Source organism: Micrasema longulum, unplaced genomic scaffold (assembly GCF_059751315.1).
Source record: "Micrasema longulum isolate JH-2025_06_02 unplaced genomic scaffold, ASM5975131v1 h1tg001164l, whole genome shotgun sequence".
Taxonomy (NCBI): Eukaryota; Metazoa; Arthropoda; class Insecta; order Trichoptera; family Brachycentridae; genus Micrasema; species Micrasema longulum.
The window spans coordinates 72,493-99,511 of record NW_028278351.1 but is presented as its reverse complement, the minus strand read 5'-3'; the positions used below and the strand labels follow the sequence as shown (position 1 = coordinate 99,511).

At 32.4% G+C, this 27,019-nt stretch overlaps 1 protein-coding gene and 2 long non-coding RNA genes across 5 annotated transcripts; 1 reads left to right on the top strand and 2 right to left on the bottom strand.

The window, feature by feature from the left end:
* The first annotated feature begins 304 nt into the window (after window positions 1-304).
* On the top strand, window positions 305-1,481 carry LOC148276688 (uncharacterized). Its single transcript, XR_015823675.1, has 2 exons — window positions 305-624; window positions 876-1,481. It is a non-coding gene; the product is annotated as an uncharacterized LOC148276688 (long non-coding RNA).
* A 174-nt stretch (window positions 1,482-1,655) lies between these two features.
* LOC148276687 (uncharacterized) lies at window positions 1,656-3,860 on the bottom strand. The gene is made up of 3 exons (XR_015823676.1): window positions 3,589-3,860; window positions 2,887-3,074; window positions 1,656-2,332 (listed from the first exon to the last, which is right to left on the bottom strand). It is a non-coding gene; the product is annotated as an uncharacterized LOC148276687 (long non-coding RNA).
* An 8,154-nt stretch (window positions 3,861-12,014) lies between these two features.
* On the bottom strand, window positions 12,015-26,483 carry LOC148276686 (uncharacterized). 3 transcript variants are annotated; one of them, XM_088233936.1, is made up of 6 exons: window positions 26,267-26,483; window positions 24,335-24,499; window positions 18,091-19,282; window positions 16,746-16,856; window positions 15,127-15,246; window positions 12,015-12,670 (listed from the first exon to the last, which is right to left on the bottom strand). In XM_088233936.1, the coding sequence occupies exons 3-6, from the start codon at window positions 19,119-19,121 to the stop codon at window positions 12,466-12,468; spliced, it is 1,467 nt and encodes a 488-aa protein (XP_088090062.1). In that variant the 5' UTR covers window positions 19,122-19,282; window positions 24,335-24,499; window positions 26,267-26,483; the 3' UTR covers window positions 12,015-12,465. The 3 variants fall into 3 exon arrangements, with proteins under 3 accessions (XP_088090062.1, XP_088090060.1, XP_088090061.1); XM_088233934.1 differs by having other exon boundaries at window positions 24,335-24,561; window positions 26,267-26,465; XM_088233935.1 differs by lacking the exon at window positions 15,127-15,246 and having other exon boundaries at window positions 26,267-26,474.
* Between the last annotated feature and the right edge of the window lie 536 nt (window positions 26,484-27,019).

Here is a 27,019-nt window from a genome sequence, read left to right as displayed (position 1 = left end):
TCCTGAACATTTCATCCTTTAAGGTACAAATATACATTTCAACTTAAAAGGAATACCACATATAACAATTTAAAACAAACAAAAAATACTAAATAATAGTAATACATAGTAACGTAACACATAATAGGGAAATATCACGTTTTTTTTTTTTTACAATTATGAATTAATAAGGGTAAATGAAATACTTCAATGTCAAAAAAATTTTTTTTTTGCACTTATTAGTAGCATAAAAAATATTTTTAAATTCATCATTTTGAATTCCCGCGAAAACACTTCATTTCATAGGCCACGCCCGTCATACGTCACAAGCCGCATTTAAGTTTGACGTTTTGTCACTTTTGTATGCAGAAACTGTTGTGTATTATTTCATCTGAGTTTATTTACATATATTAGTGATTTTACAACTATATTTTCTGCATTATATCTGGAATAAAGGGCTTTTAATACTGTATAGTACCCAAATGCAGGATTACTTTGAAGACAACGCCAGAAAAAATGTGTTTAAATGTGCCCAAAGATGCATCAATACGAAGAAAATAGCGCTTCGCTATGAAGAGAGATATAAAGAAAAATAGGATGTTTACTTCCAAATCCGTTATCTATTGTTGTGAAGATCACTTTAATGTAAGTATTATTTAAAGTATTCGTTTGTTTTTATACGTATTTAGTTTGTCATTGATCACGGAAATTCTGACATTTCGTATAACCTAAAATTCATTTTGTCGCTACGCTATCGATATATTATACTTTTCCACTTCATAGCGAGTATTTTTATTTATCCAATGAGTCTCGGATCATGTCGGTATTGTAATGATATTTATTCAAGTGTATAAATAATATATTGCTATTCATTTAAGGGTTTCCATTTATTACAGTTGGAAAAGTATTTGGAGAATAACATGAGTGTGCCAAAAGTCCTAGATGATGAAGAAAAAGTGAAGTGTGCAAATTTCCCAGGAAATTCGAAACTGTGTCCAAGAAAACCCAAATTTCCTTGACAATGTGATAACCAGTGACAACCCGGAGACCAAACACCAGAGCACCGAGTGGCACACCAACAACTCCCCGCGTCCAAAGAAAGCCAGAATGAGCAAGTCAAGGGTCAAATCCATGCTAATCTCCTTTTTTGACCGTCGCGGTATGGCTCACAAGGAGTTCGTATCCCCTGGATAGACTGTGAATGCCATTTTTTACGTGGACGTGCTTGACAGGTTGCACAAACACGTCTTCCCCATGAGGCCAGACATCGCCGATTCTTGAAAGATTCACCACGATAGCGCGCCATGCCACACCACGCTGTTGGTGAGGGAGTTTCTGACCAAGCACAGGGTTGCCTCACCCTCCCTACAGTCCAGATCTAGCACTGCTGGACTTCTTCCTCGTATGTTTTTTTGTAAATGCCCCTTGGGCGTAAAAAAAAAACAGTACTTCATACATATTATGACCGTATCATATTCTTGAAATAAAAAATGATATCCAAACTGAATCTTTTACTCCACGTTGACCATTACAGCAAACTTTACTTAGCATTTGTTGCTATAGAGTTCAACTTAATGGACCACGCTCAGATATTTTAAGAGGTAACAACCGTCATCGCAGCCGATTGTGATTGATTGCAAGTAAAAGAGAAATGAAATAAGTAGTTAAAAAATCAATTCAATTTCAATGCTGACAAAACCAGCTTTTATTTGTTATGTAAAAAAGGTACAATATTACAAACAATCAGAATATATAAAAAAGAAGAAACAGGGTACGTTGACAATATTTTTTTAATTAAATTTATTTGGGAAACAGAACAGTTCTACGTAAGTATTTATAGTTCATAACATCATATTATTTATTGCATGGATGACTTTTGACATGTCTATCTTCAAGTATTTGTTGAATTTAGTCATGCCATGTCTTTCTCGGTATTCCTTTATTTCTGCATCCATCAACATTCACATTGTAAATATTTTTATCCGTTCTTTCGCTGTCCATTCGCTCTACATATCCAAACCAACGCACATCTGCTTTCTTAATTTTGTCGATAATGCCTACCACAGCATTACATAATGTACGGATATCGACATTCGTGCATCTATCGTACATAGTTTCAGTACACATTCGCCTGAGAGATCACATTTCAGCCTACTCTACGCTCCCATACATCAGAGTCGGGGCCAGGACTCCATTGTGAACTGATAATTTTGCCTCTTGTGGCAAACATTTATTTGCCGAGGTTAATTTAAGTTCACAGTTCACTCTGTTCCCGGCACTCACCCTCCTGTTCCTGGTTCCTTACTTCGACGATGAAGGCATGACAAAAGAACAACAGCGTGCTTGCAACCTCCTGAAAATAAATGAGTATTTTTACTGACTTTTATATAACTGGTCATACCATCTTAAAATGATGATGGAGTTCAATTCTATGGATTTTTTCATATGGGAGTTGCATTATTTTTTACTTTGCTTATAATATACAAGGTATATATTTCAAAAAGAGGATTTTTCTGATATTATCTTACTTTATTTTAGCTAAACTGTTGAAATTCTATGGATTAAAAATCTTTTAACTCCTTTTTAAAAGCTGGTATGCAATTTAAAAACTGTAAAAGGCGTCAAATACTGTTGTTTTCAATATAGAACTATTTGCACCCATTTTACACCTTTCTTTTCTTCATATTATAAAATATTAATCTGGGATATTAGATTAAATAAGTTAATATGATGGACAAAATACTTGTTTATACCGAAAAGTTTTAGTTGCCCATTAAAAATATATTAGATATTTCTGAATACTTATTATGACAGGTCAAAAATAATTACAATAAAACAGTTATATTCTTGCTTTCTCAAAACAAAGTACAAGTCAGATGATGAACATTTTGTTACATTGCTACTAACCTTGAGCCGCTGGACAATCTTCACATATACAAGACTCCACTATTTCCTCCCTTTCATTTCATATCAAAGTAACAGAATATTATTTTTGGCGTACTTTGTGCTCCGGTGTGACATGTGCTTTTACTAATCCAATTCGTTGAACGTGCACGTATCCAATTGCATTATTGCCATAATTTTCCCAGGACGACCTGTGTAAAAAAATATATAATCGTCAGTATCTATCAATCTAGTGATTAAAATAAAATATTATGAACATTCATGTCTTGAATATAACATTTATCTGATGCCAAGTACATTATTGCTAATAATAAGTATGGATTTAAAAAGCAAATCATACATTTTAGGAAGAACACGGATTATAAATGTACACATACAATAGCATAAACTTCGTTCTTAACCATCGGGAACAAAAATTAGGTTATGACTTGTCAAGCAATATTTTAATTAATATTTTACATAATAATTGATACACATCGATATTATTTTATATTAAATATTTACATGCCTTCGTTTTTTTAAGTTTAGGGTGTTTAATATATCAACAATTTATAATGCCAACTGGTTTTCTAACACAAAACGAGGTTAGAATGACACTTGTATTCGGGGAATGTTTAAGATACTATTCAAATGATTCATGTCAAACATCAACACATATAATTGATAAATACATTAAATCTATAAATATTTATAACAATTACTTACTTTGCAGCCTTGATTCCTTGAATTTTCGTACTATTATACTGCATATTTGTAGCAAAAAAAGACGCTAAAATAATCGCATCATCATTCGGCAAATTATCCAATCGGGCTTTTGAAATTCCGTCTTCCATTATTTTGAATGATTTCTTTATCACTGTAGAGTAATTATAATTTACATTTATAACTTAATACATAATTCACAACGTCAAAATCCTTTATAAAACGCACGCGACATTGACAACCCGTACAAACAGTATGCAAAAATAACAGGCATTGAAGACGAAAGCGGCTTGTGACGTCACGACCAATCATATGGCGTTTTTGTAAAGGCGTATTTTTCAACATTTTTATTTTAAAAATTAAGAATGAAAACATATTTCTACAATATCCATATTGATTATAAAAATATAATTATTTTTTCTAAATCCATTTCACATATTTTTATCGGTATTCGTAGTATGTGATATTTCCCTATGCAGTCTGATTCTAAGTTTGCGATAATTTAACACAGGCTTGTGTTCACAGGGGTGCTATTCTGAACCACTCTCGTAGCATGAGAAAACAGTTTTTCTCGTGTATTTTGTATGTAAATACACGAGATAATACGGCCACGAGAGCGTTTGGAATACCAGCCCAGAATATGAACTTGAATTTAAGTTCTAGTAAAGCGCGGCCGTGTTAATTTCCTAATGAATCAGACCGCAGGTATCATAAAATAAAACAAAAGCTTTAATATATAATATAAAAGTACAATATAATACTTAAGGACATATAACACATGGACAGTGTCATATTGCGCAGTAGAAGAAATCCAAAATTCCATACATAATTACATGGTAGGATCAAATAGTAGTAGGACTGAATTTCTGTAGCGCGAACCGAGCGATGAAGGGGGGTCGGACTACCTGGGCGTGGTAATGGGGAGCCTTCCAAAGGGACCAATATTTTTCCAGTCACCTGCGGGCAAGCGGAGAGTAAGCACGTTGATTTCCGTGAACCTCTGTTAAGAAATTTCGTTGCGATCCAAGATGGAAAAAAATCTCAAGAAGCGCTACACCATCAAATTCTGTGTCAAACTTGGGAAAACCGCGACGAAGACCCTCAGAATGATTAAGGACGTCTACAGGGATGCTGCCATGAGCCGCTTAACAATGTTTGAGTGGCACCGCACCGCACTGCTGGTGAGAGAGTTTCTGACCAAGCACATGGTTGCCACGTTGTCTTACCCCCCTACAGTCCAGATCTGGCACCGCCGGACTTTTTCCTCTTTCCTCTGCTCAAGCGGGACCTCAAGGGAAACCGATACAGCTCCGTAGAAGACGTTACAGAAAGCGTACGTGCAGTGGGAATCATTATACGCGTTGTGTTGAAGCACAAGGGTGCTATTTCGAGGACTACTAAGGATTTGTACCGATTAATTCAATAAAAATAAAATAATTCAATCCTACTACTTCTTGATCCTAACCAGTGCATAAACATTTATTTTTCATGCAACTAAAACAGGTAAAACTCTCGTATTTTTAAATCATTATAAAATAAAAGTTGCATACGAAATACAGAAAGAATCCTTGTTCTTAAAACATATAGGTTTCATAATAAATTTAAATAAAACAAACAATTTTATACAAAGGTAGAGGTGTGTAGCTTGCCAACGACCCCGACTGACAAGGTGGAAACATTGAACTAGAGATACGTTTCTCACATCCTGATCATCTAGTTCGCAAACAAATGCTCCGAACTAAATGTACCTTCGTGTCTTTAGTATTTCTAGTTGTCATTGGCTATGATTGTGTCCTTATCTCCGCGGTTAGTCGGTAGATTTGGCACCTACATATACACTCTGTATCTTTAGTAGGTGCCTACATGCCTATACTGGCTCCTTTGTTCCTTTTTTCTTTCCGTTTTTGTAAGTCTCTTGTGTCGTGTCAATGTCGTCGGCTCAGTGGTTTTATGGCGCGTTAGCAGATATTTATGTGAGGGAATGACACTTGAAACTAACTTAACACTAATTATAAAATGTGAAAGATTAAAATGCTATTTTAATAATTATTATTTACATTGAGACTAAACTTGAAGTATTCATATTTAATTAATGCCCTCAAATGTGAACAAGGTCAGTCGATTTGCTAAAGTTTATTAAATATCAAATCTTTTGCTGTTCAATATTGAAGTATTTTATTAATTGTAGAATAACTCAGTAGGTCATTTACCATAATGTTGAAACAGTGCTTTATTTATTTGGTTTTTTATTGTTACTTTTTAGCATAAAAACTTTATCTACTAGGCTCAATGTTTATTGTTTGTAAATTTATTGATATAATTTTATGTTTCTAGAAATCTTTGTAGCTGCAAGACGATTGGTAATCTAACTTCAATATGTAATTCAACTATCAAATACCTACATTTTGTAAATGGGGTATGGAATTTCAACCCTCCATACACTCGTTGAAAATGAGTTTCTTAAATGTTTATTTTAATATCATTGAAACACTTAACTTAATTGTCAAATTAAAAAGCAATGTAAATGGGGGCTACATTTTTTACCATCCATGCGCTCTCTAGCTGCAAGATGTACTGTAATCTAGCTCCTATCTGTTATAATTGAAATAGATCATAATTGGAAACGAGGAACTAGAATCCCAATCATCCATGCGCTCTGTAGCTGCAAGACGTATTGGGATATTTATTTATTGTACAGCGCCCTTCAGGTGACTTTCACGAAAATGGCGCTGCCCAACTATGATAAAAATAATAGTTACCCATTTTATGTTAGAAGCCCATTATTATTATTTTTTTGTTATATATTTTTCCATTTGTATTTGTTTATTTTTAAAAATTCACAATTAATAAATATGGAAAACAACTTTAAAAAATATTTAAAACCCGCTGAGGGCATTTAAAATATTTATAATTTAAATAAATAAATAATGTATTAATTATAAAAGTAGCTTGTGCGAAATAAATAAAATTTGCTTGAAATATAATTTCTGTGCCAATTTGTTTATTAAGTTGCCATAAAAAATGGCTTATAGTACAACCATTATTTTTGTAAATAAAACTATTTGTTTTCTACAGGTGTACAATATATTATAATGTGTATAGAACATTATTATTATTAAATCGATAAGAGAAAATAATGTTGATAAACCAGCTAAAGCTTATTTGTTTCATCTGTGTTCTCGCACACAACTAACAGGTCGTGCACATTCCGCTCAAACAAATAAAAGAACTAAAGGAACTAGAGACACGAAGATACGAAAGACACTAAGATACGAAAGATACAAATGATACGAAAGATATGAAGATGCGGAGATATGATTACCTCAATGAGCCGAATGAGCTCAATTAAACTACTTAAAAGATCCGGTCTTTTTGTTGATACAGATCAAGTGATATACACCGCAAGACAAAAAAAATTACGAGTTTACCTGCTACCGCGCCCCTTGACTTTACTGAACCCTTTTTCTAAGAAATCCTTTATCGATACCTCTTTCTTTTGTTTAATAAATTAAGGACACTATGTGTCACCTTTCTACAATATTTACATTTTAAAATGTCTCAACAGTCTTGTTTTACCCGCGTTTGAGTGAACATAACACAACAATCATGGAAAGTGCAAAGCAAATGTCGATTGCGATAAAATCCAAAATAATCACATTGTCGCAAGAAAACATATCTAATTGTGAAATATCTCGTCGAGTTGGGTATTCAGAAGGTGCAGTGAGGTTTTTATTAAAAAAAATCCAAGAAACTGGATCCATAGAACGGAAAAAAGGAAGCGGACGGGGGCGCGTGACATCTGCCCGAGATGATCGCTTAATAAAAAAAATTGTTATGCGCGATCGATTTTTAACGGCACCTGAAATACACGCAGAGGTGCAGTCTACCAGCACATCAACATTTTCAGTAAAAACAGTGTCCAGGCGGCTGTTGGAGCATGGTTTCCAAGCACGGAGTCCCGCAAAGAAACCATTACTCACGGACAAAATGAAGAAGGCTAGACTGGATTGGGCGAAAGAGCACCAGAATTGGACCTTGGAGGGTTGGCAAAATGTTGTTTTCTCTGATGAATCAAAATTCAACCTTTTTGGTCCAGACGGCAGAAAGATAGTTCGACGAAAACGTGGGGAAAGATATCATCCGTCGTGCGTCACTCGAACCGTTAAACATTCACCCTACGTGATGATTTGGGGGTGCATGACAGCATACGGTTTAGGACCTCTAAATTTTGTACAGGGTACGATGAATGCCATTCAGTACAAAAAAGTGTTAAAAAAACATATTATTCCAACAATCGAGGACATTACGCAGTATACCGCGGACCCAATTTTTCAGGACGATTCTGCGCCGTGCCATAGAGCCCGCACTGTGAGTACAAATATATATATTTTTAAATGCATTTTGTGACCACATGATAAATAATTTATTGTTTTTTTATAGATCAATGAATTCAAGGAGAAAATTGGCTTAAAATCGTTGACGTGGCCCGGGAATAGCCCTGATTTGAACCCGATAGAAAATTTATGGGCGATTATGAAAAAAAAAGTCGGGAAAAAAAAATCAAAAAACATTGAGGAATTAAAAAAAAACTTAATTCAAGTTTGGGAAGAAGAAATAACATCAGAAATTTTAGATTCGCTTTACGCTTCTCTAAATAATAGAATTTTACATGTTATAAAAAATAAAGGTGAATTCACTAAGTACTAAATATTTTTAAATGTTATAAATATGTTTAAATGTAAAATACTTTAATTTAAAATAAAGCGATAAGAACCTACTTCTTAAATATGAATTAAAAAATAACATGTCTTTTATTATTCCATCACAAACACTCGACCATAAATGAACCGTTATGGGTCTCTAAGGTTCGGGTAATCTGATACCTGATATATAATGGCAATTTCTAAGTACAATTCATGAGTAAGATTTTTTATTTTAACCTTGAAATAACGAGTAGTCATCACATATGTCAAACAATATAAAAAAAACTAATTAAATATCAAGAATAATTCATTATATGTCAATTTTAGTTTTTTTTGAGAACTCGTAAATTTATTTGTCTTGCGGTGTATATCCTCTCAGTGACAGTCTTACCCACCTCTATGATAAAGCATTAAAAATTTAACAATTTATGTAAAGGAATTATTAGATATAAATCAAAAGAAATTCGAACATTGCCTTCAATTTCACTGAAAACATTATGAAGAATAAAAATAAACATTTGAAAACATGTAACATTTTCAGAAAATTTAAATGTCAATTATTTGTGATATCTTTTCAAAAAAACAAATTTGATAGTTTTTCAATGAAAATTGTGTTCAGGTGTTGTCTAGTATGTGAAATAATTCAGTCAGATGAATATCTTCCCAACAATAAGGATTTCAGCTCTTTAACTTCACTAAAATCAACAAATGGAAGAATTGAAGAAATATGGATGTTCAAACATAAACAAAATGGTGAATGTTACAGTGTGTAAAGTGGCCACTTAAACCAGCCAATGACAGGTCATAAGCCCTGTAAAAGCCTAGACTTCCATATTCCCTTATTTAAGGTATTCTCCATCCCTGTTGTAATTTGTTAATGTAAACTTTTAGATCATTTCATTTGCCAAAAGACCTAAAAATAACTTGCATTAAATATTAAAATAAATTATCATCCAAACCTATCGCTATCACAACCAGTCTTTTAATTTAATTCATATGGCAATTCGTTAATATTATTTTACTTATATAAACTATGTATTAGGGCACCACCGCAGATTTGAAAATTTTCCCGCAACACTGAATTTCCTTGTCGGGTTGTTAAAAAAATATACAAATATGCTCATTTTAATATGGCAAATTCAAGCCTACTCCATCAACAAGCATCGGTGAATCATTTACCCCCTCGTTCATATAACAAATATCTTCAAACCACGTGGAAAAATTTACAACTAATTCATCTTGTATGAAGATATCCTTAATTAAAGTATTTTTAATTCATAACTAAAATTTAAACACAGAGAAATGTGATGGAATCACTTCCTCTAGTTATTGAATCATAAAACATGTAATTATAGTTGAAGAATATTACGCTTACCCTACATAATATTATACATGTGATATTTACTATAAATATGTACTCCGAACAAAGCTACACTTAAAAAGATTTTTATGAATATAGATAATACTTAATTGAATTGAAAAAGCATTTTTTCCTTCAAATAAACACAATATCTAAATTAATTTTGGTGGATTTAAATTGCCTTTTAGTTAGGGATAGGTAGTTTTTTGTCATACTGTTTTTTTATCAAAACTTTTGAGGTTATTATAAAGCTTATATTTTTATACGAGCTATCGATCAAACCTCATCGTTAAATTTTCTGTTTTTTATTTGCCATCCCAACAGGTTCAAGCAGACACTTTTTAGTAAATTGTTTACATTTTCACTTGAAAACTAACTCAATTTTAATTTTAGGAAAGGTAGCATATCACATTTGGAAAATATTGTCATTGAGTTATGGGAAAAACAATGTTAATAAAGCCGAGCTTACAAAATCATTGAAAACCTCAATTGTAAAAAGAGAAAACTAAAACTAAAAGATATTAAAAATAATCAACACAAAAATCCTTATATTAAATTAACTGATATTTATTTTTTATGACAATTTATACATCGTAAATTATTAATCTCACATAAAATTTATTAATTACAAAATCAAAGAATCAAATGTCTTTGGTAAAGCTTTTTAAACAATATTGAATAAAAAATAAAAAATACATTCACTGCTGAGTCAAAATCCACGCATTTTTAATAAAATTGTATTGAAGATTTTTATTTGAAGTGATGGATCCATATTACTCTCGATTTGTATTCCACAAAAAAGCAGATTCGAATTTACTAATAGGATTTATTAAAAAATATGTTGAGCAAATTCATGCATGCGATAAACACATTTCACAAAACTGAAATGTTTTACAGCACACAAAACAGTAGGAGCTATATTAATTTTCAAAAGAGTTACTTTGACCTTTCCGAGCCTGAATGTGAAAAAAATTCGCAAGTTCCTGAGGGGAGTACCAGGAATACCCCAGCTAAAATGCTATAAATATGACATAAAAAATATTAAAAAATCATTTTGATTACCATGGCAGTGTTTATAAAACTGTTTCATAATATTCAGAGGTTTTCTGCGAAATTCATGCATTTGTCATCAAATAGTGTTGCCAGGATGCTATTGCTATATGACATTGCGTTGCTCTCTGTGACACGTTGAACTGCACTGATCTAAAATTTCGATCGCGTTAGCGGAGTGGTACAGCAAGGAGTTGGGAGAGAGAATGTATGTAAAATGTACAGCACAGAATCAAGATTGTGGTAGCTGTAGCTGAAAATATACGCCCAAATAACAAAAAGCACAAGTGCAAACTGAGCAAAATATCAAAGGTTATTAAAACGTAGAGCAATGAATTGTGATATTTGCTGTTTGGACAGGGGTAAGGCAAAGACAAAGGTGGATTATTTTTTTTAAGAATTTGGCAGTATATTTTTCAATTTTAATACATTCTTAACGTTATGGGGTAGGATTATGCAAAAAACGAATTCAATACGACGATTAACAAAAAAATTGTTGAAAAATATGCTTCTGGGGGACCCAAAATACTCTCTTTATGCCCGAAAGGGTTAAAAAAAATCATCACTATTATTTTTGTCTTATGCGCTGCCAAAAAGTCAAACTTTTTTTGAAACGATACAAAATTACATAGGTATATTAAAACAAATTGAGAATTTATAAGATATGTTTTGGTAATGCATATGAAAAAGAAAAGTATCATATAAAATAAATAAATAAATCCTGATTTAACGAGAGTCGAGCAGATACTAGATTCAACTAGATTACTGAGAAAAACTAAAGTTTTTCTACTTGGACGGTTAATCAAATTATGAATTATTTATCAGGATTTTCTTAAATACAAGTGTAAATGAATGCAAATAAAAAATATCAGTATGTATTTGATTAAATTAATAAATAAATGGATGGGGGAGTCCTCATTAAAAATAGAGATTCCACATCTTTAAAAATTATGAATAGGCACTGTTTTTTTTATGTAAATAAGGCAGGGAGGTACTACATATTTGGATAAAAAAAATACTTTGCTGGGAGATTGGGAGGAGTATCCTCTTTTGTGGTTTGGTTAAAAAAATAACAATTATTGAGTAATTATTATTTATCCTTTATAATAGTTTTTTAGGTTGCTTTAATCTTTAAGTTTTAAATAAAAATAGGACACAAAATGCCGAACGCTCTCAAAGTGGAACGGAAGATCTGTTGATGCCTGTCAATAGCCCGGCTTCTACTGAATGAGTTTCCACCACCAGATCCTCACACTATAGTAAAAAAAATTAGAAGGGACACACCTTTTGCAGTGTACATAGTAAGCAAGGCAAAAAATATGCAACTACTTTATTAAATTGTATTTTTGTTTTAATCTTTAAGTTTCTTATTACAGATGATTTATATAGATATATTAGAAGTACATAAATTTAGCTGCCAGTCCAAGGACAAAGAAATACTTTTGTGTAAAACCATCTTTAAATATAAATATTTCATGTCAACCTTATTTGAGAATCGAACCCGGGACCTCGATCGTGATTGGCCAAGGCATCAACTCTTCTCCACTCGATTTCCATTTTCAGCATTTTTACCCGAGAGCTGCCAACCATCCAGTCGAAAAAACTCATCCAGGATTCCGATTCTATTTCACACGCATAACTGTATTCTTCGTCGGCCTGGACACAGACTAAAGCGCTATCATTAGCTGCAAGATTTCTCACGCAGCATTTTTTGTGTATTTTTTTTTTATCCGTGTACTAAGGCCGTCGGGAATGTACATACATAAATTAATGGGATAAAAACTTTCGTAGGGTCGGTCCACTTCTTCCGAGAGGATCTTGAGGAAACATGAGCATATCTCCAACCCACGTAAAGGGAAGCAATCGCTGTTCTATGGTTTCTCTCCAAGCTTCATTCTCCTGGAGTAAATCCCTATAATTATCACCAGAAACGATAACTCCTTTACACTCCGCAGCACACTGCACAATGTACCTGAAATGAGAGGGTGTAGTATTAATTATTTCAATTTTATTTGGTGAAAGCACACCATATGTAGTTTTTTAAAAGCATTGCATACAAAAACTAGTTGGATATACAATAATTTAAAAACAATGATAAAACATGGGTAAAAGGTAAATAAAAATAATAACAGTCGGTATATATGAAGATAAAATGAGTTAAAACCAGATTATTAGCATAAGTAGCTTTTGCAAATAATTTGTTAATCGTTACTATAGAACAGCATGAAATATTTATATTTATAAAGAGATGATTTGAATTCACAGAGACTCGAGTTAAAAATGTCGATATGAGAAGTACATTCATTTCCTAGTCTGTGTATACGCAGTATAGGTGAGTGATAAAGATAGTTGGTTTGAAAAGGGTTACAATAATATATACTATTTTGTCTAGTTCTACAGGTTGGTATATTAATATTTAATAAATCCAGGAGTTCGCAACAATCAAATTTAGAATTAATGATTTTATATAAAAATATTAAGTCAGTTATTGTCCTGCGATCCTCAAGAGTAAGTATATTTTAAAAATTTAACAATGACATGTAGTTAATTTGTTCTATAGGAACGTATTTCTGGAAACTAAGTTCCATTTGTATTTCTTGCCATTGCAGCGCTGTGATCGCAGCTAGCATACGTGGTTCTTACCCTGACCTATTGGGAGAAGGTTGACGCTGTTATAAGTTAGCTGACTGTTGTGTATACTTCATGGTGCTTGTTTGAAATGCCAAATAAAATAAAAAATCCCCCGGCCGCGAGATAAGGTCTGCATTTTGTTTCCTTGATGCGAAGAACATTAAACCAGTTCACATTTATCAATAGATCTGTGAGGTGTACGGAGAACATGTGATAAGCGATTCAACGGTAAGGAGAAGGGTGAAAGATTTCATTGAAAGTAAAGATAATGTGCATGACGAAGAACAAAGTGGGCGTCAATCTTTGATTCAATTTTATGAGAAAACTTTTCATAAATAAAACAATTGTGTTTTATTAAATAAATATTTGCGTTCTTACAATTTACCCAAATATTTCAATCTTGGGGGTCATTTTTAACGAGTTGCAAATAACTCACTATTATAAAATAGGAATCAAGTTATGTTAGAGTGGATTTCGAACCTCGGATCTCTGATTCGTAATTCCAGGACACTAGATACTGGACCACAACCCAGTTTATTTATTTACATAGCTGTGTTTAAAATAAATGAAAAGCCTAAAAATACTACAGTATACATATCTCTGATGGACGGACATAAAATTATAACTGCATTTTTGTGATTTATATGAGAAAATGTTCCTTGAATCAATGGTATTAACAGTACACTTATATGACTACGCAAAACATAAATAAACAACTTTGTGCCTATTTAATGAAAAAAGTATGCGCATTTGTGTCATATTTTCAGTAGCACAAATTATACAAGATGATCTCAGTAATATAAGTAGACTCATTTGAATCATTCATCGAGTGGTACAAATAGTATAAGGTAGTTCTATTTATACAAATTACTCCCATTTTGCAAAATATGAGTTCTGTACGTAAATAGTTGGGTTCATATATTTTTTGCTCTCCTTAAAAATGTCAATTTTGCAAATGAACATAGTTATGCAGAGAGCAGCCAGCCACAGAAAAGTGAAACTGAGATAATCACACTACAGTTGGAATGTTTTTTACTTTGATAAATTATGTACACATCTAAATGAAATAAAATACACAAAATATTTCATGATATTTGACCAGTTTTAATGATGTTTAAAGTCTGGCTGATGTATGTTGTGTCATTATGTATTAAACTTTTTATTCATATTTATATTAGGGTGCTAAATTGTAAAGAATCCCTTAATTCATTTGGTATAATTATATCAAAATAATTTGATTATGTGTTAAAGGAATTCTGGTGTTTTTTTTAAAGTCTGGCTGACCACCAACCTTAAATATGCATATTGCAGAAAACAGACAGATTTGATATTGAATGATACTTCATTCAAACTTTAAATGTGTGAGGTGACATTCTGTATTAAAACGTGTTTTTTTATTACGGGTATTTTAAAATTAATGAATTTACAAAATTAAAATACTTTTTCTGGGGGCAGTATTCTTCGCATCAGCATCTATACGGTAAGATTTTCCTAGTGCTGCGGGTGCTTTCCGCCAATTGAGCAATACCGTTTTTGCGATCAACACAATTTTCAGAAGGTGATCTTTGCAGTTTTTTGTATGAAAGCGGCCTGGCTGTTATTGGCTGAACATAGAATTGACCTTACGGCATCCGATAATATCAGCATAACTACGTTCAATTAAACTCCTATGTCCGCCCATCAATGATGTTTTCTTTGACAAAATAAAAAATTCAATTTTTGTTTCCTCAATTCCACAAACTCAAAATATTGATTATTTTGCAACAAATTGACAAACACCTAGAGTCCAGAACTAACCTGTCATCATAGGAAGCGATACACCTTCCCTTTATTTCTCTAGATGGTGTATACACTACGTGTCCTTCGCATTCTAGCTGATCCAATAATCGTGGATTTGAACTTTTCCATTTCTTGTTTCTTTAATGAAAATAATAAAATCAATACAAGCGTATACTCTAGTGATGAAACGGATACCGGATATTCGGCGAGCCCCTAAGCCGGATAGTTAAAAACCAAACTTTTAATGGGCATAAAATAAAAAGGAGTTAAAATATTTTTAATTATAATAATAAAGATACGTATATAGTTTTATTCCACTTTTATTTATAAATTTTTACCAGTGACCGGGTTTCGTCGTGACCGGCATCGTCAGACTCGAGTCAAGGTTACCAGTCTGGTTACCAAGTCTCTAGTCGAGGTTACCAATCAGATTGAAGGTTACCAGTCTGACGATGTCAACGAAACCCGGTCACTGGTAAAAATTTATAAATAAAAGTGGAATAAAACTAGTCGAACTTGGTTATTACGAGGAATATGGGAACACTTTAATTTGCTCGTTATAAGCGTTACTCGTTATACCAGAGAAAGGTTTTTTTTATACAATCGCTATTGCACTTTGTTGTGTGTTGGTTAGGTTTTAACTGATCTGGTCTAGAACGCATTTGATATCACCCACTTGTAACATTTATTGTGTATTGAAATAAGCCTAGAACATTAAAAAATTTAAAAAATCCCAAAACAAGCGTGTCATTCATAAACTACAAAAGCAGCTGTAAATTGTAACAATGTGCCGAACCGGCACTTACTAAGTTCACAAAGCTTGGATTTTTTTAAAACCATGTGTGTTCATTTTTCAATATATTCGGCGAAAAATCCAATTAGGTACTTAGACACTTACATAGCTATCATAAACATAATCCGATCCCAACGCCCGGTGGTATTTATCCTTTACGTTAGCCGACCGTTTAGATTTTATTACTTAGATTCTTATTTCTAAAATGATGTTTTTAACAATTGAAGTTTTTTTTTTAATTTTTGGCGAATTTTTTTGTTCGGTGTGTCCGAGAAGTAGCTCATTATAACAGTGAATAATTGTACGGAGAAAACTATGAACTAAAATGTTAACTAATGTTTCCTCGTTACATCCGAGACCTCGCTATTTCCATGATCAATATAACCGATTTCGACTGTATATACGTATTTTTATTATCATAATTAAAATGCAGTTCCACCGAAAAATGTCAGTAGAAAAACATGGTTTATAAGTTTATTAGTTAAATAATAATAATGGTTTTGGGTAGTGTCACCTCTCACGCTTTATTTTTTTGGCGCAAATATATTTTTAATTAAAACATACTTTTTGATGAACATTTTTCATTTGCGGGTAAAAACATTTTCATGCAAAAAAAAAACATTTTTCAAATAATCAAGGTTCCTTTTTCCCAAACGAGGTTGATATTAATAAATATATTTAGTGGCATTTATTTTGTGAAATTTTCACAGTTCAATGAATATTAAGTATCCGGATATTGAGCTACCGTCCGGTATAGGCCGGCTACCGGAAAGTTACCGGTATCCGCTTCATCTCTAGTATATTCTATTTCACATTCACGAAGGTCAGAGTAAATAGCACTTACCTAAATCGGGGTACAAAGGCTTTGACTACATGTCCTCTTTCCAAAAAATAATCAATGCATATTTTGAGACCTTCAACAGAAAACGTTTTTCCATGAGATTGTTTTCGGTGCCTGAAAAAATAAAGCTGAATACAAATAAACTGATAGCTTATCAATTTTTGCAACCATAAATTGATATTACAGTGCACCGTAACCGCAAGGGGCTCCTGACTAAAAACATCGGCTGTGCATTTTCTTATAATGAGGAATTCCACTGTTTTCTAATAAAAAAAAATTCTATTAGTGTACTATTTAACTAAGAAAAAAAAAAAAAATTATGTGCGTTATTTACAAAGATATGATTTTTTAAAGTTACACTTATCAAATACCGCGCCAAATGACTGTAATCAGTGTGTCACTTTTCAGTAGTGACGTCATGGAACGGTTGGCGCTCTTACTTTCACTGACCGCGGTAAGTTGTATTTCTCCAGCCAATAACAAAACTTACAAGAATCTATGGAATATTGCTTTGATTACTTCATTTAGTTGATAGTAATTTGCTCATTTCTATGTTATGGTTGTTTTTACAAACGTTTCGATTTAGAAAAACCTAGAAAGTTGACATAATCTCTGGTTGAAATGTCAACAAGGTATTATTTGCCGGATTTCAGGTCGTACATCGTAATCAAATTTTTTCTATTTTCAAAACGTTCCTTACAAGGTGCGGGGGGGCTTTAAAGCGGAAACCGGAAATACTACACGTAGATATAAGGAGTGACGTCATTATTTACGATTTTAAAATGAATACTATTTTTAACATTTTTTATTTATTTTTGCGTGCGTTTTTGAGATATTTCATCCTACACGAAAACATTTTTAAAATTTAATTCCGGATTGGGCTGGAATTCCTCATAATGTCAAAAATAATATTATAATAAGATTAGTCTGACATGATAAACGAACAATAAGAATATGTGCAATGACAGCCGCTAACGCTCAATCCACCATTGTTTTTGTTGGCGTAATGTTTTATACACACCAACATTATACGCACATTATAAACAACTAAATCACTTAGATTCCGGCATTACATATATTGTTTTCTCCCTCTAACGCACAATTCACCCTTCAATTCAAGAGTCAATCTCGCTCAAATCACAGTTTTAGCAGATCCATTATGTTTCATACAAAAACCAACAGTCTAGTTATATTATTATTATAATGCATTGATGAATTAATGTTCAAAACATTTTTTATTGATTTTCAGACTGTGTTATTTAGTAACCGTGTAAAAAATAGTTTCTGTATACTACAAAATGCAGTTACTAAAATTACAAATAATATGAAAATTCTCTTGGGTACTTACGACATAGCGACGTTACTGCCGTCGATAACAACCAATCGAGGGCCAGTTTTCACGACATCTTTATTGTTTCCCGGAAAGTATATATTTGAGCCATTTCTACGGACGATGTTTTTCTTAGCTAATTTGTCAGTGCAATCTTTAACTGTATCGGCTAACGCTGACATTATACAATTACGTTTTTCATTTAAACTGCTTAAACTCGCTACCCTCAGAATATGACTGTCAGTATCCATAGTCAAATCATACACGGGTTCCTTTACATATACTAAAGTGTTTTCTTTTGTCAGATCTATGCTGTGCGCCGTCGAAGGGGTGACATTTTCATTTGCGTATAGTGAAGAAGTGGCCTTTACAGAAAGAGTGTCAGATTTAAAACCATCACTAATTTCTTCAATGCATTCTGCTGGTAACGTACAATCTTTATAATCATCCAAATTAATAACTGTATCATCGAGGATTTCAGTTTCCGAAGAACCGCTTTCATATTTATCTATTGTTATAAAACTATCATCGTCCAAATCTACTGTGGGTATAGAATCATCTACTGTGGGTATAGAATCATCCGTAGTAAAATATCTTAGAACATTTCCATTATTATCTGGCAACAGCTTTAACTTTTTTTGAATAGGAGAAACTTTATCTAGGAAAGTTTTCGTGACATGCACGCTCGTTTTAGTAGCAATAAATGGTGTAGATGCCGCATTTTCATTCTTAGATATTTCTGTGGTCATATTAAATACGCTATTGTTGTTTATGTTAAGAGTAGGTTTTGGATCTACTTCACAGACAATCGGCTCAAATCTAGCGGATGTAGGATTTGATGCGGGAGGATTTCTAGAAATGGTTTCCAATTCACATTCAATAGAAATAACGTCTTCTTCACATTGAACTCGTTTTCTCTTAAGAGGGAAAACTGTTTTACTCAAACTATGTTCAGGGATGGGTTTTGTAATTTCAGTGGCATTGCACTCTTCGTTTAAAATAATGGAATCAGTTGATCCCTCAAATAATTCTCGGGAAACATTTAACATATTACTTGATCTGTTTTCGTGAAGTATCTGAGAAAGTCTCAGATTAATTTTTTTTTTTTTTTGTTTTTTTTTGGGCGGCTTTTTTTAAAGATATTCAGTTCAATTTTTTTATTCCTAGGTAGGATAGATTCTGATGAATGAGCAACATTTTTTGATGCAGTCTGTAATGTTAAAGTGTCACAAATTAAAAGCATTGAAGGTATCAGTAAAATAATACAAATAAAGCATTAATTTAATCAAAACATTTTTTCCATTCACATTCATTTGCAGTATCCAAACCAAGCAAAAATAAATAGAACTTCAATATTTTGAAGAAGTTATAAGGAGATTATTAAAACAATAAGTTAACCCTTCAGTACCAGAGTAAAAAAATTTTTTTTGTTGGATTTATAAATTCTATTATTTTTTCAAATATTTTCACAATTTTTTTTCAAGCTTGCATAGTTAACAAAAAATCATGTAATTCAGAAATAACATTGGGGCTCAGGAGGTGTGAAATAAAGGTACAGAATACAAAAGGTATAATATATTGGGTTGGGGAAAAAGTAATTTCATATTTCGCGCCCTTTTTTTTCAACTAAGTAAATCTCGTTCATTATTGGGCACATTGGATCATACGATACGGCGTTGAAAAGTTGTGAGTGTATACTATAAACGATTTTTTGACAATATTGCGCTTGGTCGGTTAAGTCGTAAACTATCGTGCGTCGAGTATGGAGGTCTCAAAGGAAGAAATTCACTATACTTTACATTTTAAATACCTGAAAGGGAAAAACGCGACAAAATTGACTAAAAATATTTGCGATGTATACGGGGCCAATAATCTTTCGATTCGTGCTGCACAACGAGCGATTTCATTCTGGTGTGGTGGAGGTGAATGATGCACCACGCTCTGGCCGGCCTGTCGTCAAAAATTTCGATAAAATCATGGAAAATATCGAGATAGACCGTCATGTTAGCAGTCGTAGCATCGCCCAAGAGCTGAATATTGATCATAAAACTGATTTGAACCATTTGCAGAAGGCTGGATTTAAAAAACAGCTCTTTGTTTGGGTGCCACACGAGCTGACGCAAATAAACCACTTGGACCAAATTCCCATCTGCGAATTGCTGCTGAATTGCAACTAAATTGACCTATTTCTGAAGCAGATTGTGACTGGTGATGAAAAGTGGGTCACTTACAACAATGTCAAGCGACAGAGATCGTGGTCGAAAGCCAACGAAGCGGCCCAGACCGTGGCCAAACCAGGACTGACAGCCAGGAAAGTGTTGCTGTGTGTTTGGTGGGATTGGCAAGAAATACTCTACTATGAGCTGCTCCCCTATGGCCAAACGTTCAATTCTGCCCTCTACTGTGAACAACTTGACCGTTTAAAGCTGGCGATCGAACAGAAGCAGCCAGCATTGGTGAATAGGAGAGGAATCGTGTTTCATCAGGACAACGTCAGGCCGCACACATTTTTGATGATGCACCAGAAGCTCTGAAAACTCGGATGGGAAGTTCTTATGCTTCCACCCTATAGTCCGGACATGGCACCGAGTGACTACCACCTGTTCCTGTCTATGGCCAACGCGCTTGGGGGTGCAAATTTGCCCTCAATAGAGGCCTGTAAAAATTGGTGGTCTGAGTTTTTTGCCAATAGGGACAAAGGCTTCTACGAGAGGGGCATTATGAAGTTGGATTCTCTTTAGCAACAAGTTATCGAACAGAAAGGCGCATATTTGACTTAAATCAGACGATTGCAACACTTTTTATAAAGCATTGAAACAAAGCGAAAAATACGAAATTACTTTTTCCCCGACCTATTATTACTGTTTTATATTTTTTTATATGAAAAAATGGTTAAAAAAAGTTTAAAATAAATGGAAATATAAGATTTTTTTTTAATTATACACATAAAAATAAAACTGAATTATTGTAAAGTTTTTTTAAATTAAAAAATTATTAAAAAAAACAATCGTCATAAAACACAAACATCAGAACAAGCAAAGGCAACCAACATAAAAATTACATTGCTTTGTAAAGAATATATCTTTGGCTAGATGCATGCAAAAAATGGGGCAGATTAATTAATGTAAGAAAATAAATAAATAAACTTTACTCAATATTTATTTATTTACCGAGTCACTTAAATTCTGTCGCTTACCATGTTTATTATTATTGATCAAATTAATTTATGCTTTTTTACAAATATATATAGAATGCAATTCTATGTGTATTGATAATTTTACCATATTCAAATGCACTTGAAAAAATACAAAAAAATTACAAAGCACCAAATACATAACCACCAGCAAAAGAAAACAGTGTGGTGTTCTATTTTCAAAAAAATATACTTAGAAGCCTAATTAGGCAATGTATAGTGGTACCTATGTAAGTATAATAATTATGTACAAAAGTGTGCCAAGAAGAGGTGTACGATTTATTTTTTCAATAAAAATAAAATGACTTGTAATTAGAAATCAAACACTGATTTGAGTCTACTGAACTGCTATAGTTCATAAGATTATTTTTATTTTCTACTTAAGTACCTTGAATTATATAACTATATAAGGACATTCAAACCAAATAATCTTCACATTCGTTTGAAAATGCCCTAATAAGGCGAAACAATTGTCACAAAGTTTTTATTTTTATATGTTTATATTTGTAAAAATAAAATAAAGTGTTCAGTAGACTCAAATCAGTGTTTGATTTCTAATTATAAGTTTAAATATGGAGTTCTACAAAATAAACACCAAATAAATCAATCAAAAAATAAAATGTTTTAGAAGTTTCAAAATTCAATATTAATTACAAAAGTGGAAATTTTGTATGAACAAAATGCCCTCCTTGGCTTCTGTGGCGTGACATCATCCTTTTGTTGAAATTTTCTATGCCATAATTGGAGCTCTATCTCACCAATATGGCAGATTATATATTTCTTTGGGTCTGGAATTGTTCCTCGCATATTGACATAGACTTATGATTTTAATAGATATTAAATTGGTCAAGTCAAAGAAGGAATCGTGTGCTAGAAATACCACATTGTACCCAAAAAATTTTAATTATTTTTTACCGATATTTCAATGATCTCAAACTTTCAAAATTTTCCTTCTTTTAAAAAACCCACTATCCTGGATTCAAACTAAAGATATAAACTCATTTTTTCTATGATATATTTTGTTGCCCTTTAATATAAGGAATATTTTTATGTTTTTTTATATTTTTTCTTTCCTTTTTTAATTACTATAAAATAAAAAAGTACCTTATAATCTTTTACAGCATATTTTCTTTTCTGTTTCTTATATTACACAAAAATATTATACCTGTCTTTTTATTATAGGAGCAAAAAATCATTAACATTTTCTTGTATACCCACGAACAGGCCATGCCTTTGTGGGATTTTTTATTTACTATTTTAACTGTTAATATACATTTCATTGCTATGTAATTATCCTTTCTTTTTTGAATACTCTGTTTTACCTCTTATGTATATTGTAAAAAAAAAAAAAAATAATTTAAAAAGTCGCCAAGAAAAAAGTTCGGTGGAGTCGAGTTTGCCATCATGTCCAGATAACGTTTACAATTCACCGTAAACTCTTAGTCAGCCAGGTCAAAAACCGCACCAATCTGTGTAGATGCCTATTGTTTCAATAATCTATCTTGGATTTTCAGCTACTCAAATGCGGCAGTTCTGATTATTAATTAATCTGTCGAGGTGAAAATGTGCCGCATCTCTGAAGATGATTTTTTTTTTAAAAATCAGCACTAACTTTCTTCCGGCATCACTATATTCACGAGGCGTTGAACTGTATAGGGCTCCATTATGAATTTTCCATGTCTCTAGATGTCATTTGTAAAACACGACGTTTCTAAATTTGAGACAAAAAATGGCGCACAATTCAAATCGTACACCTCCTACTTTGACACCTTCCATAACATAATTTAGGAGGTAGCTACAACAAGAAATCATTAGTAAAATGTGGGTTTTGAGAAAAAGAGTGTTGGAAGTTTACATTTTGGTATTTTTAAATTATTTTCCTTTTGTCTAGTTAAATATACAAAAATTTTATTTACTATAATACAAAATAAAAATGTGTTTCAATTATGAAAAGGTTATAAATTTCTATCATTTGCGTTTCATTAACCAGAAAACAAAATGTCTGATTGCATGAGCTATATGAAATACACTTCCTTTTTTTTTCTGTAACTATTTTTGTATTTATTTAAAATGAAACACTTTGTAATTTTGATCACATAAGAGTTTAATTAATAACACTACTAGTTTCATCATCATCATCATCATTCCCTTTCCGCACCTTTGGTGCATGGGGCACTGCATTGGTAAACCAATCGCAGCGTATCTGGATCATTTTATTGTTACATGAAGGTAAGATGATCAGTCTTATGATTCAGATGCCAGTCCAGGGACTATGAAATATTCTAGTATGAAAACACTATTTTTAAAATAAATATTTTATTTAATGTCGGGAATCGAACCCGAGACCTCTTGCATGGTAGGCAAACGCGCTGACCATTACACCAAGAGGCCGACAAGGTGTTCTGAATTACCCATCATCAGGGGAATATACGGTGTAAGGTGTAAATATAAATAAATAAAAAATAAATATAAGGTGTAAATATAAATAAATTCATAATTACACCTGATGATGGGTAATTCAGAATACCTGAAACTAGTTGTGTTATAATATATTAAACTCTTATGTGGTCAAAATTATAAAGCGTTTCTTTTTTAATAAATTGAAAATGTTTTTCCACAAAGTAAATGCTGAAACAATAAATAATATAACTATTTTTGTATTGTTTTTTTTTTTTCATTTTAGTAATAGATATTATTTGTTTTCATCTGTATCATTGTACTAATTTTGTGGTTTTCCTTTGTGTCAATTTGTCAGATTTTTTTTTCTAAAAGCCTCCTTTGCCAACACATTTAAAATTAAAATAAAATAAACCGTCGACTAGCAAACAAAATTGTTTAAGTACTGGGTATAAGATTCATTCAATATTTTTAACCCGTTTCTTGGCAATGCAGGACACATATGGGTTAAACATGCAATTGGAGACTTGTTAATTTGTATAATCATGCAAATATGTAGTTTATTTCATTAGATTAATTAAAATGTGATAAATAAAAGGAAAAATGGTAGTGCAAAAAAAATCACAGCTCGGTACCAACACCGTTTAATAAGCATTTATTTTTCATTCTTACTTCTTGTATCATGTGTTTCTGCGAACCCAAGAATATCTTGTGGATCAATCTGAATGATGGCGTCGCCGTTCGGGGAAATTGTTTCAAAAACAATTTCTGAACTTTCATCGGAGACTTTGTTTGTGTGTATTTCTCTAAAAGATATTCTTTTTCCGACACTGATAACTAAAAACAAAATGTTCGGGAGACATCTTTTGTAGGGGGTCCCATCCGCACTTCACTATTTTCTAATTAAAAAATTATAATTTGGTTCAATGTCACGAGTGCACGAGAACACACTCTTAAACCAAAATATCCTAATTTATTTTAAAACAATGTTTCATACATAGAATTAAGAATAGTTCAGAAGGAGCGTAGAATCATATTTGAATACATCGGACTGTGTCCAAAAAACCCCCCCTTTCCCCCACTTTCACCGCGCGCACGTGTAAAGTCGACGCGTAATGTTGCCAGATAGCGAAAAATATAATTATAACACAAATGTACAATTTTTTTTTTTTTAAGTTCTCTCAAATTTTATTGTACACGTGGAAACATTGATTGACACAACAGAGTAGATAGCGAAAGGGTCATTTAATAAGAGTAATTGAATTAATCAACTTTGAACCTAAAAAATGTAATAAATTTTATTTTACATCAAGCGGATATTTTTATGTCATGTTAAATAATATATGATGATCAAAGTAGCACAAAAATTTAACTACCCTGGCAAAACTAACAAAATGTCCATTTTGTTTTCTTTGACAATTTGATAGATGGAAAAATAATTTGATTTAAAGTAATGCACCTGCTGCTTACACATGAAATGTGATCCCATCCTGATTTTTTAAGATTCCGGCAGTATTTCTACACTTTAAAACGACACAACACGGCATAGTTTAATTCAAATCGGGCGTTGCGTACTGAGCGACGTTTACAAAGAAACTAATGGGTCAAAACATAAAACTACTTTTTAAAAGTAGTTTAGTCTCCTTCTGTTTGATGCACGTATGCGGTTTCTGGACTATTCTTAATTCTATGGTTTCATACAATTTTACCGTCAATGTCTTAATGTACTGGACACTGAATTTTAACAATTTAGTTGATTTTAATAGTGTACTTAATGTACACTTATGCAATAGTAAAGTTTATTTTTTTTATATCATCAATCAATTTACAATTTTCAAATCACAAAAAGAAATTTGAAAATTCTTAAATTAGACAAAATATTAAATTGATGATCGCAAGACAAACGACATATGGGTAAATACTGTCTTCAGTTTTTGTTATTTACTAGTACCAAATTATAAAGCCAGTACCGAATTTCAGTGGCAAAGCAAAAATCTTACAAAATTTCTCATCTTATTATATACTTTTATGCAAAAGGAGCGTACCATCTAGTCTCAAAACTATTGCTTTAAATGGCATCTGTTAGGAGTTTTTGAATGTTTATTTTAATTCGTATGATGGAAAGGATCGTAGAAGATAATAAGCCATTAAAAAAAACTGGGTTAAAACCTCTCTCTCTCTCTCTTATTACATCCATGTCTTCAATTAATGTAAAAACATATTTCTCGAATTGAGATGTCAAAGTATCAAAGAGATTTAAGTGAAAAATTTCCCAGTGTCTAATCATCTAAATAGTAAATCTACACCCATTGCATTGTAAAAGGGGAAATGTAATTGATTAAGATTTAATTATAGGTAAATAATCGACAATCGAGGCTACCCCACAATCAGTGCGAGGCTCCATGAACATTAAGCATGGAAAAATTAATGTAAATCATACTGAAAAATCTGTGTTTAAGGTAGTTTGAGTCAGTAAAAAGCTGGAATCGAATGTTTGATGTGAATTTAAAAATAAATAACAGAATTCGGCATCATTAATGTTTATGTATAAAATTCTCATAAATTTCTATATCCTTGTAGTTTACTAAACCAATTTATTCATACCTGAAATACTTCCAGCCTGTTTTTAACTTTTATTTGTGGAGTACCTTTATTTATTTTGCCCATCTTGGTTATGTTTTAAGTTGGTTGATATTGGTGTTCAGTCGCCTCGAGTCGCCTAAAGGCCCTCAAGTCAATTTACAGATTACACTCAAAACTCAAAACTCAAACCCTCAAATGAACTTAATGTCAATTTGTCCATAGACTACATACATGCTTTGTCCATTCGCTTATTGCACCATGCACCATTGAGTTAAGCGTTCACTCTGTGTTTTTGTGTCTATGGAATACGATAAATTAAATCGTTCACATTTAGATTTTTTCAATTATAGTTTTATAACTCTTAACTGGCGTCCTTGCCCCTTTGGACGCATGTTGATTTTTGTTTATTCCACTAATCTCGCGTTTTTTGCGGAAGTGACCCCCCTTCCTCAGTACCTTCCTTTAGTCGAGGTGCAAAGTGAGGGGATGTGTCAATCGGGCCAGTGAAAATAACATTTCAAACAAGTAAGTGGGTCCAGCAGGGTTAAGACGCCACTAACGTAACTTTTTGTTTTTTTTTTAATATATCGAAAGCCAATTATTAGCCAAAGACTACCTACCTAAGTAGAAAAAAATTATGCTAGCTCAAATTCATCTACATGATAAATCGACAGATGCCCGTATTTGTTATTACACTACTCATTTATAGTTTGAAGTTTTAATATTCAATGGAAAAAGTTGAAGAATAGATTAAGTTGGTGAGTTTTTTTAATG

Coding starts and splice junctions, on each gene's coding strand:
- LOC148276686 (XM_088233936.1), bottom strand. CDS start 19,121: ATGTTAAATGTTTCCCGAGAATTATTTGAGGGATCAACTGATTCCATT. Junction 15,247..16,745: donor GCCTTTGTACCCCGATTTAG/GTAAGTGCTATT, acceptor TTTTCATTAAAG/AAACAAGAAATGGAAAAGTT. Junction 12,671..15,126: donor ATCGCTTCCTATGATGACAG/GTTAGTTCTGGA, acceptor CTCTCATTTCAG/GTACATTGTGCAGTGTGCTG.